The sequence below is a fragment of the Salvelinus fontinalis genome, chromosome 33 (assembly GCF_029448725.1).
Source record: "Salvelinus fontinalis isolate EN_2023a chromosome 33, ASM2944872v1, whole genome shotgun sequence".
Lineage (NCBI taxonomy): Eukaryota > Metazoa > Chordata > Actinopteri > Salmoniformes > Salmonidae > Salvelinus > Salvelinus fontinalis.
Genome location: NC_074697.1, coordinates 33,126,178 through 33,140,559, shown reverse-complemented (window position 1 = coordinate 33,140,559; position 14,382 = coordinate 33,126,178). Strand labels below are relative to the sequence as shown.

At 42.9% G+C, this 14,382-nt stretch overlaps 1 protein-coding gene across 4 annotated transcripts in view; it reads right to left on the bottom strand.

Annotated features, from left to right (window-relative positions):
- LOC129832081 (BCAS3 microtubule associated cell migration factor-like) overlaps positions 1 to 14,382 on the bottom strand; it is a 326,378-nt gene that overhangs the window by 305,855 nt on the left and 6,141 nt on the right. For all 4 annotated transcript variants that reach the window (XM_055895829.1, XM_055895830.1, XM_055895832.1 and 1 more), the window contains exons 5-7: positions 13,264 to 13,370; positions 5,154 to 5,235; positions 1,939 to 2,011 (exon numbers count right to left, since the gene is read on the bottom strand). In XM_055895829.1, the coding sequence (XP_055751804.1) occupies positions 1,939 to 2,011; positions 5,154 to 5,235; positions 13,264 to 13,370 (262 nt within the window). The remainder of the gene's footprint in view (positions 1 to 1,938; positions 2,012 to 5,153; positions 5,236 to 13,263; positions 13,371 to 14,382) is intronic.

Here is a 14,382-nt window from a genome sequence, read left to right as displayed (position 1 = left end):
TTCCAGGTTAAGCGGGTGGGTGTTAAGAAGCGCGGTTTGGTGGGTCATGTTTCGGAGGACGCATGACTCGACCTTTGCCTCCTGAGCCCGTTGGGGAGTTGCAGCGACGAGACAAGATCGAAATTTGGGAGAAAAATTAGGTAAAATACAAAGTATATATATATATCACACAGTTGAAGTTGGAAGTCTATATACACCTTAGCCAAATACATTTAAACTCAGTTTCACAATTCATGACATTTAATCCTAGTAAAAATTCCCCTGTCTTAGGTCAGTCAGGATCACCAGTTTATTTTAAGAATGAAAAATGTCATAATAATAGAAGAGAGAATGATTCATTTCAGCTTTTATTTCTTTCATCACATTCCCAGTGGGTCAGAAGTTTACATACACTCAATTAGTATTTGGTAGCATTTCCTTTAAATTGTTTAACCTGGGTCAAACGTTTCAGGTAGCCTTCCACAAGCTTCCCACAATAAGTTGGGTGAATTTTGGCCCATTCCTCCTGACAGAGCTGGTGTAACTGAGTCAGGTTTGTAGGCATCCTTGCTCACACACGCCTGTTCAGTTTTTCCCACAAATTTTCTATGGGATTGCGGTCAGGGCTTTGTGATGGCCACTCCAATACCTTGACTTTGTTGTCCTTAAGCCAGAACTTTGGAAGAATGCTTGGGGTCATTGTCCATTTGGAAGACCCATTGGTGACCAAGCTTTAACTTCCTGACTGATGTCTTGAGATGTTGCTTCAATATATCCACATAATTTTCTGCCTCATCATGCCATCTATTTTGTGAAGTGCACCAGTCCCTCCTGCAGCAAAGCACCCCCACAACATGATACTGCCACCCCCGTGCTACACGGTTGGGATAGTGTTCTTCGGCTTGCAAGCGTCTCCCTTTTTCCTCCAAACATAACGATGTTATGGCCAATCAGTTCTATTTTTGTTTCATCAGACCAGAGGACATTTCTCCAAAAAGTACGATCTTTGTCCCCATGTGCAGTTGCAAACCGTAGTATTGCTTTTTTATGACGGTTTTGGAGCAGTGGCTTCTTCCTTGCTGAGCGGCCTTTCAGGTTATGTCGATATTGGACTCATTTTACTGTGGATATGGATACTTTTGTACCTGTTTCCTCCAGCATCTTTACAAGGTCCTTTGCTGTTGTTCTGGAATTGATTTGCACTTTTCGCACCAAAGTGCGTTCATCTCTAGGAGACAGAACGCGTCTCCTTCCTGAGTGTTATGACGGCTGCGTGGTCCCATGGTGTTTATACTTGCGTACCATTGTTTGTACAGATGAATGTTGTACCTTCAGGCGTTTGGAAATTGCACACAAGGATGAACCAGACTTGGAGGTTTACAGTTTTTTTCTGAGGTCTTGGATGATTTCTGTTGATTTCCCATGATGTCAAGCAAAGAGGCACCGAGTTTGAAGGTAGGCCTCGAAATACATCCACGTGTACACCTCCAATTGACTCAAATTATGTCAATTAGCCTATCAGAAGCTTCTAAAGCCATGGCATCATTTTCAGGGATTTTCTAAGCTGTTTAGAGGCACAGTCAACTTAGTGCATGTAATCTTCTGACCCACTGGAATTGTGATACAGTGAATGATAAGTGAAATAATCTGTCTGTAAAGAATTGGTGGAAAAATTACTTGTCATGCACAAAGTAGATGTCCTAACCGACTTGCCAAAACTATAGTTTGTTAACAAGTCATTTGTGGAGTGGTTGAAAAACGAGTTTTAATGACTCCAACCTAAGTGTATGTAAACTTCCAACTTCAACTGTATATATACATATATACCCACACACACAAATACTTTTGTGGATTCAGTCGCTGATATCAGACACCACCCTCCAAACTGTATCTCCCAGCATATCCCAGCTTCCTGTTGACACAGGAAGCGATGTGATGAGGGATGTGTACTGTACTCACCCCAAGGACCCAGTGCTCTTGCACACCCCCAGGAGAGGCCTCTTGTCCGCAAAACCATCAATCATCAGCGGACCTAGAAGGAGAATGAGAAGAGAGAAGGATGATGAGGGACTGACCGAGAGCAGTGAAACAACTGACCAACACAAAGAGGAACATTCATCATTAGGGGGCCCTATGCATGTGAGACAGGCCTGTTGTGTAGTGGGACCGGCCAGGCCCAGCCTGCCAGAGCCACTCAATCCACTTAACCAACACTACCGCAGCAGGATGCGTGTTGATTACATTACAACAGCAGCACTGTAATCAAATTATACCCCCAAAAAACTCTGAAGAGGAAATGGAGACAAAATATAAAATAGAACAAGAAAAGAGAGACCCTCTCATTCCTGTCAACTTGGGAGGACTCATCCCCACCAACCACAAAATAATGCCCAGGTCCACATGAAGACCTATGGGGATCAAATATATTAACATACCAGCATGGAAAACATTAAGAGGAGGGAGACAGAGGACCAGAAATAGCACTCTGCGCAACATGTTGAACTCAAACCATCTTTCCCCTCGGTATGGAGGAGAGGAACGAGAGAGGGGAAAAAGAAAGAGAACGCCTTCAAAGCTGAGGAGGGTTTTGTCTCCCTCTGTGTTTAATTCTTTTGGTTTTGGAGGGGAAATTACAGTATGGTAAAAGCCAAGTGGGCATATTTAGTTTCAGTCAAAAATGGCACCCTATTCCCTACATTGAGCACTACTTTTGACCAGGTCCCATAGGCCTCTGGCCAAAGTAGTGCACTATGTAGGGACTAGGGTGCCATTTGGGACACAATATTAGGGAGTCGGAGAACATGTTGCATTAAGTCTACAGATCCCATATTTCCCCTAATTTTCACATTCTTAAAGATGGTGTTGGAGGGAGGGAGTGGAGGGATGCGGTGTGTGTGTGTGTGTGTGTGTGTGTGTGTGTGTGTGTGTGTGGTGAGGGTCCAGATTGAAGAAGCTGTTAGGCCTGTGGAGGGAAGTCATTTAGCCCTGACAGTAATCACTGCGAGTTCCTGTGGTGTGACCGTGCCGTGTGGGAGAGCCAACATGCCGTCCTCAAACCCCTAACACTCCCAAACACAGCCTTTCTTCTGCACTCATATTTCTGTCATCAAACATTACAACGGGTCACCATATTGAGCTGTAGGCAAATATGATTACCCCGAAAGACCAAAGGGTTTCATTTGAACAACGCATTTAGGAAAATAAACAGTTTCTGTAAATACAGTCAGGGGAAAAAGATCTAAGATTTCATTACTAGTGTTGACTACGCTTTGATTATGAGTGGACTGTCATTTCAGAGATATAGTTTAGCTCATTCGACATACAAATTCGACAATTGTATGTTTGAACGTTGACTGTGTGCGCATCTACATTTCCCCATTCGACATTCGTATGTTTGAGTGTTGAGTGCGTGTTTATCTCATTTATAGAGAAAGGCAAGTCTGAAGTCAACATGTTTGCTGTTATAAATTATAGAATTTACAGAGCTGTTTCAGTAATTAGGGCTTTAATATGGAGGCTGGGCCTCTGGGTCATAGGAGTTCAGGTCCAGCACTGAGGACCAAAAAACACACAATACTATTACTGACATCCATTCTACTGTTCATGAGATCAACAAAGGTCTCATACATATTAGGATCACTTGTCATCAATGCTTATCTATTGTATTGTGAATCACTTTGGTAGGCGTATGTATGGCCTATACCAGAGAACGGAAGAAAAGAGCATAGGTTACAAACTCTGGGATGCTGGACTGATAAACGGAACGCTCTCTTCGGAAAACCGCAACTTCCGCCTCTATTCCGGGAAGGGGCATTTCGCCTTATTTGAACCGACACCTATTTTCAGGACTTTCCAAACCCGCCCACCCAGGATCCCGACTAAAACAATTGGTCTTTTAACAGCTCACCACAGAGCAACACTGTTTGCGCCGGCTGGGTATAACAGATTGCAATCAGTGTCTCTCTCTCCCCCGCTAGTACAATTCATTTTTATTTTAGCAGTCAGAGAATCACTCCCCTCATGTGTTGGGTATCTGCTGCTTCTTATTACTGTCTGTGGCTTTCATCCCCGTCCAGGGCCCTTTCAATGCGGTCATTGTGCATTGTTGAAATCTGCCAAAGGACCGGAACACAGAGCAAGAACAAAAAGCTGATTTTCTCACCAGAACGCCACATGCTAGAGTTTTGTGCTTTTCACTTCATTTCTGAATTATACCTGCAGTGACAGAAAATTCTAACTTCATGCCTGGGAAATAACTAATTGGCGGAACGAGGGAAATCCAATTGTGTACCGGCTTTAGAGGATGTGAATACTTATGTTTTTATATTAGATAAAACTGTGTCTGTCTGTGAGAGCGGTCCATAGGCAACCTAGAGGTGATATTTCCCCTCTGCTTTCCTTTTGAAGTCTCTGATTGAACATGATTAGATCAAAACCTTGGACATGTTTTTCACTGGCCTGCTTCTCTTCCATACCTAACCTTTAGAAATGCTATTACCCCTGTAATACAATGCAGCCAATGAGTTACTCGTGCGAGAAATGCTGGTGGGGGGGCTCTGGCACTTCATTCTGAGCCAGCTGAAGCCAGGCCAACAGTAATCATCCTTACAGGACTGACTTTAATATTAGGATAGGAACAGGAAGAGAGGGGCTCCTGACTATTGACAAACCGGAAAGTCTTTCATTAATGCATGGTATATCACTGCAAACACACACCACAAACAGCATAAATTGTGACACACTTAACTTCATTTCAAGAGCGGTCCTTGAGCGCTGGCGAGAACAGATTTGAGTTTAAGTGATTACATTGTTTACGGAGGAGAGATTCATGGCCGTGTTGACACCCACGTCAGAGGAAAAACAAGACCAGTGTGCTTCAAAACGCATCAATTCAACTGCAGAGCGTTTTTCTTCCACTTTGCAGATTGGGTGGACAAATATTGACTAAAGTGGATAGACAGAAGGTTCATGTGGCATGACAAGCTGAAAACAGCTGAGCTTTTCTACTGATTTCTAGAACGACGGCATCTTGGGGACTTGAGTCTCTGGGAACGACGTCGCTTACAATGTGCATCACATTCAAAGACAGTCCGATGTGAACCCGTAGAACGACATAAAAACAAAATGTTAGGGTACACCAAAAAGATAGCAGAGGTAAGCAGGTAGATACTCACTGATATGGGGCGCCGGCAGGATGTGGGCAGCTCTCACAGGTCCGTGGCGCACAGAGAAAAGCTCCTGGGCCTCCCCACCCAGCTACAACCGAGAGGGGAAAAAATAGAGCAAGTTCAACAACAATATAACAAGTAAATGTAACAAGTAAAAAGCTTTGAGACTATTTTACAGTGGCTGGTCAGCATTTTCTCTCCGTCCTTCTGATATAAATGCATACAATGAACGCTCAGTCTAAAACCATTCATTTACTCTGATTGCTTGTAAATAAAGGAAATTTAACGAATGTATATATACACTGCTCAAAAAAATAAAGGGAACACTTAAACAACACAATGTAACTCCAAGTCAATCACACTTCTGTGAAATCAAACTGTCCACTTAGGAAGCAACACTGATTGACAATAAATTTCACATGCTGTTGTGCAAATGGAAGACAAAAGTTGGAAATTATAGGCAATTAGCAAGACACCCCCAATAAAGGAGTGATTATGCAGGTGGTGACCACAGACCACTTCTCAGTTCCTATGCTTCCTGGCTGATGCTTCCTGGCTGATGTTTTGGTCACTTTTGAATGCTTTGTGTTGTGTTGTTTAAGTGTTCCCTTTATTTTTTTGAGCAGTGTATATTTTTTAAAGGCTTTAGTTGGTGTGCAAAAGACGACATTGTTGTTTTACTGCGGTTGCGGTGTCATTTCGTCAAAGACACTTGGACAAGCGAACACCAACTGAACAGAGGGAATAGAGCTAGGCAGGGGGGAAAGCCCGCCTATACAATGTTAGGGGAAACACTTGATAAGAAACGGTTAATAGTTGGCCATAGTCAGCAGGGCTGGAGTTGTTCTTTCTGAGGATACTAAACTCTATGTGCTCGGTGTGGTGACCACTAGTTAAGAGAGATAGTGTCTTTATTAAGAGGTCACTCCGATAATCAATACGGCCATACTTCCAATTAAGCCTCAGTGTCCTGAGGAGCCAAGTCAGCTCCACATAACTACAGTACTGATAGAATTATAAACGCTACACAACCACAAACTTACAGCTCCGGTTTGAATGGAGGCTAAAGGGCTAAGAAGTCGGCAGCAGGGCAAAGTCAAAAGACAATGTGGGGGCCCTTGACCGGAACAAAGAGAGATTTGTTCACACTGTAAGCAAAATAATCTATTCCAACTGCGTGGAAAGGGGCTTGTCGAGGAGGGAGGGGGCCCTAGAGGGGAGGGGGGCTGGTGGTTGAAGTGCCAGCCAAACCGCACATTAAAAGCCACCAAGAAAGGTCCCCAAAGCATTGCGATGCAAACAAGCTGCCTACTCTTTCTGTGACCGAGCCAACATGACAGAACAGGCTGCGCTGTCGCCTGGCTGGCAAGACCAACAGAGTCTGAGAACCAGTCAGTCAGTCAGCTCAGCTGATGGCTTTCAAAAGAGCTATGATGACTGACGTCAAAAATACTTTTAAAATGCTTTAAACAGAACTGAGATCAAACATAGCCCAACATATAGTAACTGAAGAATAATAGGTTAGAAGATGGATAATGTTCAGGAAATAGTGTTGACACATTGACATTTTGAACATGTCCGCCACATCTGCTGTGTAGACCCATATACCCTGTCATTCTGGGAAGCTACAGTATCTATAGCTGGAGGATACCAATATATTTGAGGTTATTGTAGGTTGCTTCCCATCTTTACTTATGTGTCAGATGCAAGGAGAACTGTTCATGGAAATAAATCTGGTCCCTGCTCTATGCCAAAGAGATGCAAGGTTATCCCCTGAATTAGGCCCCAGAGAGAGGCTTGGATAGTCAGGTCAGAGCACTTGCGTGGTATGTGGTGGCTCTGACATGTGTAATGGTGCATTGTTAAGCGCTAAACCCCACTTTTTTTTTTTGCGATAAATTACAGTGAAATGTGCATTATCACAATACTGTTGCCCTAATCCACGTGTCTTAAGTAGATAAGCACATCCGAGGATGAACGCTCTTTTCGCAATTAGTAGCCTCTTTTCGAAGTGGTGAATCGGGCCATTGTTTTTATTAGAAGTGCAGCTCGGCCCAGTGACAGTGGACAGATTACACTAGAGCACAGAGAGAGGGAATAACTGGGACTACGGTGGGAGGACGGGTGGGATTCCTATTGCAAATGGAGAATAATGGAATTTTCCAGATTGTGTGTGGTGGAGGGGGTTTGGATAATGATAATACGGCGGGCATTGTGCATTACCCCACAGCTCATCCTTACAAGGCTCTGTGTGACATGACAGCCAGCCAGGCATCAACATCTATTTCTGTTCTCCGCCATTACATTAGCCGCCTGCCTACACAGCAATATGCCAAATTGCTTCTTTTTGATTTTTTAAATAATTTTTCATTTTATTAATTTCATTTGTTGGTCTGGGTGGGATGTTTTTAAATGGAAACTAGTGTGTTGTACACTGTTCTAATCTGCAATACCCCTCAGTTGTGACTCACAATATCAGGGCCATATTCACGAGTGAACATAGACAGGACACATTGCATGACATATTGGTGGTGGATGAATGTGATCAGTGAATGATGATGAATACTTTCAAACAAAAATAAAAGTGGTTTTGGGATCCTAAAATAACTGCAATTGCAGTTTCCATCATGAGGGACACACGACAAGCAAAATGGAACACATACAAAGAGCAACGTCTGGTAGGACACAAGCAGGGGCCGTTTTCACTGTTGAGCTACAAAGCAGACTGCAGACCAGCGGTAATAACTTTACACCCTTTTGGAAACAGATGAAGCTCATAGCCAGGCAGCTGGTGGAGACAGGGGAAAATATCAGTGTATCTGGGACTAGTTTTAATAATAACAGCATCCACACAGACACCTCTCTTCAAAGCTGGTCATTTCACCCAACACCTCCTCAGTCCAACAACTTGCCCACGCTAGTCTGGGACTTATCTGTCTGGGGCCTGGCAGGCGACACCTTTTCAGTCAAAGATCCCTCGCTATCTAACAGGACAGTAATACACAAACACAGGGACGGTTGATATGCACATACACACACGCCTTCATCAGACGGGCTGACAGAGGGAGTGTGTGTGTGTGTGTGTGTGTGTGTGTGTGTGTGTGTGTGTGTGTGTGTGTGTGTGTGTGTGTGTGTGTGTGTGTGTGTGTGTGTGTGTGTGTGTGTGTGTGTGTGTGTGTGTATGCAGTTAGTGCCATTACAGAGGGTGTTGGCTTAGCGACTGTCACAAACACTTCACAGCCACTCACGGTTTGAGACCGAGGTGCTTTCATCACTTAATATGAACCCAGTGAAAAAACATGTCCCGGAAACATGCCAAAACCACAGAAAAACTACAAGAGGGGAAGACAAAGAGAAAGAACACCTTAAAAGTGTATCGCCCAGTTGGGGTCAATTCCAATCCTTGATCAACTGGTTTTGAAAAGGAACTATAACCAACTCAAGATGGTAATAGAATATAAACACAGCAAAAAAAGAAACGTCCCTTTTTCAGGGCCCTGTCTGTCAAAGATCATTCGTAAAAATCCAAATAACTTCACAGATCTTTATTGTAAAGGGATTAAACACTGTTTCCCATGCTTGTTCAATGAACCACAAACAATTAACGAACATGCACCTGTGGAAAGGTCATTAAGACACTAACAGCTTACAGACAGTAGACAATTAAGGTCACAGTTAGGAATACTTAGGACACTAAAGAGGCCTTTCTACTGACTCTGAAAAACACCAAAAGAAAGATGCCCAGGGTCCCTGCTCATCTTCGTGAACGCGCCTTAGGCATGCTGCAAGGAGGCATGAGGACTATAGATGTGACCAGGGCAATAAATTGCAATGTCCGTACTGTGAGGCGTCTAAGACATCGCTACAAGGAGACAGGACGGACAGCTGATCGTCCTTGCAGTGGCAGACCACGTGTAACAACACCTGCACAGGATCAGTACATCACACCTACGGGACAGGTACAGGATGGCAACAACAACTGCCCGAGTTACACAAGGAACTGAGAGAAGCTGGACTGAGGGCTTGTAGGCCTGTTGTAAGGCAGGTCCTTACCAGACATCACCGGCAACAACGTCGCCTATGGGCACAAACCCACCGTTGCTGGACCAGACAGAACTGGCAAAAAGTGCTCTTCACTGACGAGTTGCGGTTTTGTCTCACCAGGGGTGATGGTTGGATTCACGTTTAACATCGAAGGAATGAGCATTACACCGAGGCCTGTACTCTGGAGCGGGATCGATTTGGAGATGGAGGGTCCGTCATGGTCTGGGGCAGTGTGTGTCATCATCATCATCGGACTGAGCTTGTCGTCATTGCAGGCAATCTCAACGCTGTGTGTTACAGGGAAGACATCCTCCTCCCTCATGTGGTACCCTTCCTGCAGGCTCATCCTGACATGACCCTCCAGCATGACAATGCCACCAGCCATACTGCTCGTTCTGTGCGTGATTTCCTGCAAGACAGGAATGTCAGTGTTCTGCCATGGCCAGCAAAGAGGAACTTGCAGGTGCCTTGGTGGAAGAGTGGGGAAACATCTCACAGAAAGAACTGACAAATCTGGTGCAGTCCATGAGGAGTAGATGCACTGCAGTACTTAATGCAGCTGGTTGCCACACCAGATACTGACTGTTACTTTTGATTTTGACCCCCCCTTTGTTCCGGGACACATTATTCCATTTCTGTTAGTCACATGTCTGTGGAACTTGTTCAGGTTATGTCTCAGTTGTTGAATCTTGTTATGTTCATACAAATATTTACACATGTTAAGTTTAATTAAAATAAACGCAGTTGACAGTGAGAGGACGTTTCTTTTTTTGCTTAGTTTATGTATTACAGCAGCATATCTGTAGCTGGCTGGCTAAGGCCCTTCTCTCCTCATTTATTCTGGATAGTACCATGTAGGCAGGCTAGCTAGCTGCCTATAGTCTCTCTCCTCAATTCTCACAAGAGGTGCGTTAACAACAGACACGTTGTTCATAGCCACATCACACCGGTGTGCGTTTATGTCAGACAGCCTCCTGTGTTAGTGTGTGGAGGGAAAGAGTGTGTCGTTTCCCTCGTGGCCTGTGGATGTTTAGAAAGGACTGATTAAGGACTTAGTCTGTTCAGAGCTCATAGGATGTACAGTTGAAGTCGGAAGTTTACTTACACTTAGGTTGGAGTCATTAAAACTCGTTTTTCAACCACTCCACAAATTTCTTGTTAACAAACTATAGTTTTGGCAAGTCGGTTAGGATATCTACTTTGTGCATGACAAGTAATTTTTCCAACAATTGTTTACAGACAGATTATTTCACATATCATTCACTGTATCACAATTCCAGTTGGTCAGAAGTTTACATACACTAAGTTGACTGTGCCTTTAAACATCTGGAAAATTCCAGAAAATGATGCCATGGCTTTACAAGCTTCTGATAGGCTAATTGACATCATTTGAGTCAATTGGAGGTGTACCTTCAAACTCAGTGCCTCTTTGCTTGACATCATCAGAAAAATCAAAAGAAATCAGCCAAGACCTCAGAAAAAAAGTTTGGAAATTTCTCTCAAGGATGAACCAAACGCCTGAAGGTACCACATTCATCTGTACAAACAATAGAACGCAAGTATAAACACCATGGGACCACGCAGCCTCCATACCGCTCAGGAGGGAGACGCGTTCTGTCTCCTAGAGATGAACGTACTTTGGTACGAAAAGTGCAAATCACTCCCAGAACAACCGCAAAGGACCTTCTGAAGATGCTGGAGGAAACAGGTACAAATGTATCTATATCCACAGTAAGACGAGTCCTATATCGACATAACCTGAAAGGCGCTCAGCAAGGAAGAAGCCACTGCTCCAAAACCGTCATAAAAAAAGCCAGAATAAGGTTTGCAACTGCACATGGGGACAAAGATCATACTTTTTGGATAAATGTCCTCTGGTCTGATGAAACAAAACTGGAACTGTTTGGCCATCGTTATGTTTGGAGGAAAAAGGGAGATGCTTGCAAGCCGAAGAACACCATCCCAACCGTGTAGCACTGGGGTGGCAGCATCATGGTGTGGGGATGTTTGCTGCAGGAGGGACTGGTGCACTTCACAAAATAGATGGCTTCATGAGGAAGAAATATTATGTGGATATATTGAAGCAACATCTCAAAACATCAGTCAGGAAGTTAAAGCTTGGTCACAAATGGGTCTTCCAAATGAACAATGACCCCAAGCATACTTCCAAAGTTGTGGCAAAATGGCTTAAGGACAACAAAGTCAAGGTATTGGAGTGGCCATCACAATGCCCTGACCTCAATCCAGTAGAAAATGTGTGGGCAGAACTGAAAAAGCATGTGTGAGCAAGGATGCCCACAAACCTGACTCAGTTACACCAACTCTGTCAGGAGCAATGGGACAAAATTCACCCAACTTATTGTGGGAAGCTTGTGGAAGGCTACCCGAAACGTTTGACCCAAATTAAACAATTTAAAGGCAATGCTACCAAATACTAATTGAGTGTATGTAAACTTCTGACCCACTGGGAATGTGATGAAAGAAATAAAAGCTGAAATAAATCACTCTCCACTATTATTCTGATATTTCACATTCTTAAAATAAAGTGATCCTAACTGACCTAAGACAGGGAATTTAAATGTATTTGGCTAAGGTGTACGTAAACTTCTGACTTAAACTGTATGTTAAGTTTGCATGTTTCTGTGACAGCTTGCACGTGAAACCTGATAGTCCTAAATGGAGGCCGTTGCAGAGTTGTGGGTTATCTGTTAAGTTATAGAGCTGACAAATTCCTCTAATGATTTTCCAAGAGAATTTCTCAATATTCCTGAAAACAAATTTACTGTGGTTGAAAAAAATTGTTGTTTCAAAACAGATCTTTCAAATAGACAATACATTCCTCCTTGTTGGGCTTTGATATTAACTCGAAAGAAAAAAATCTGGGTGAAAGAAAATTGCAGGAAAAAGTTTCATGCCATTTCCACTATTACGTTTCTCAATAAGTGGTTTCTTACTTTCCTTCAATCCATATTCATCCTCATAAATATTTGACCCTGGGATGAGACAGGTCACATCAAAACAAACCACCTTATAAGAATATCAAATGTCCTCCATCTTCCTGGCTCAGTCTACCTCCTCAGTGACAGGCGAGGAGGAAATGAGTGGCCCGTCTCTCACCTCCGGGATTTTCCTCACCTTGTGGAGGCCTGTGCATGTCTCTATTGCGGAAGTCTGCTCCATGTGGGTGCACAATAGTGATGTGAGGGGGGGGTGATAGTTACATATTGGGATATTATTTTTTACAATATATCGTATCGACAATATCGCAATATTATTTTTGTGCTAGTTGGCTGTACCTGCACCAAAACTCAAGTATTTCATTTCATAGCCTGTTCTCCATCATCTTTTTAAAATAGGGAGCTACTTTTTCAACACTTTTATTTCCATGACGATCAAAACTTTTTTTCTCATGGCTCTCTCTTGTCCCTTTGCAACAGACATATGGTGAGCAATATGTTTGAAACATCGAATTGCAATAAAAATCACAATACATATCGTAGCGGCACCTAAGTATTGTGATAATATTGTATCGTGAGGTCCCTGGCAATTTCCAGCCCTAGTGCACAAAAGGCGCTATGTGTCCTGTAACTGTGGGACCTGGAGAGAGTAGTGTCCTGTGTGAAGCACCCACCCTGCTCATCAAACGTAAACAGCTCTCCACTTCAAATTAAATATTTCAACACCCACAACACAAAGACCTGCATTTCATATTTCAACACCCACAACACAGATCCTAGAGAAACCGTTGGTGCAGAAGTTGTCAAGACTTGGAATTGACTTGAGCGTTTTAAGAAGAGAATAGCTGTAACACCCTGGTATATCCTGACATCTAGTGGGGGACAAGGAGTACTGGAAGTGAGATACGATAACGTCTCCGTGGTCTGTTGTTGTATGAACATCTTTCTATTGACAGCTGGTCTTTATGTTACAGCGGGTCTTTATGTTACAGCGGGTCTTTATGTTACAGCGGGTCTTTATGTTACAGCGGGTCTTTATGTTACAGAGGGTCTTTATGTTACAGCGGGTCTTTATGTTACAGCGGGTCTTTATGTTACAGCGGGTCTTTACTCACGGATATGCTCCAGATTTGCATCCCGTCGGCATAACCAATCATGAGGCAAAGAGGAGGGTCACTGCTGCCACTGTGCATCTCCAGGAACTCAGGGGAGCGGGACGTATCTGATGGACACACAGCAAAACACACAGGGATATTATACATTTATGTACGAATAAAGAACATGAGCTGGCGCACACCCAGAAAAATGTGTTTGTGTGGAGGTGCTGACTAATGGCGAATAAACTATTAAAACACAAATATTAAAATATCTCATCACCTGTTCATGTGGAAAAACCTACGTAGGACTAACGAAAAAACAATTAAAACAACGCATAGCTGAACACCGCAGCTCAATCAGGTGTAAGAACATTGACTATCCAGTAGCAGCTCACTTTGTTGAAGCTAACCATCCCATCTCCTCCCTCAAATACACAGGCATTGAGCATGTTACTCTACCAAGGAGAGGTAACGTCGAGATCCGACTACTACAAAGAGAGGCTTACTGGATATCCTATCTAAAAACATTAACCCCTAGTGGTCTCAATACTGAGTTTGATCTCAGGCACTTCTTATGAACAAGTCTTATAATTGTATATATTCTTTCTACAGCTTATTAGCGTACACCTAATATGTTCCCCCTGTTGATGCTTATTGGGGCGGCAGGGTAGCCTAGTGGTTAGAGCGTTGGACTAGTAACCGAAAGGTTGCAAGTTCTAATCCCCGAGCTGACAAGGTACAAATCTGTCGTTCTGCCCCTGAACAGGCAGTTAACCCACTGTTCCTAGGCCGTCATTGAAAATAAGAATTTGTTCTTAACTGACTTGCCTAGTTAAATAAAGGTAAAATAAATAAATAAATAAAAATTATACATTAAGGTTGAACCAAAAGATTACATGTAACAAATATGAAATGAAATACGAAACAATTAAACATATGAAATTGAATAAAACAATAATGTATTTTGATGCTAATATTATGTACAATATTCAATGATGTTTCTATATGATAACAATAGCCTAATATATTTCATATGTCATAAACTATTGTTTTTTTGACAGTTTCACTAATTAATTCGAATTAACTTAATCATTATGACACACCCCTCACTATTGTCTTTGGTAGCACTAATTGCAC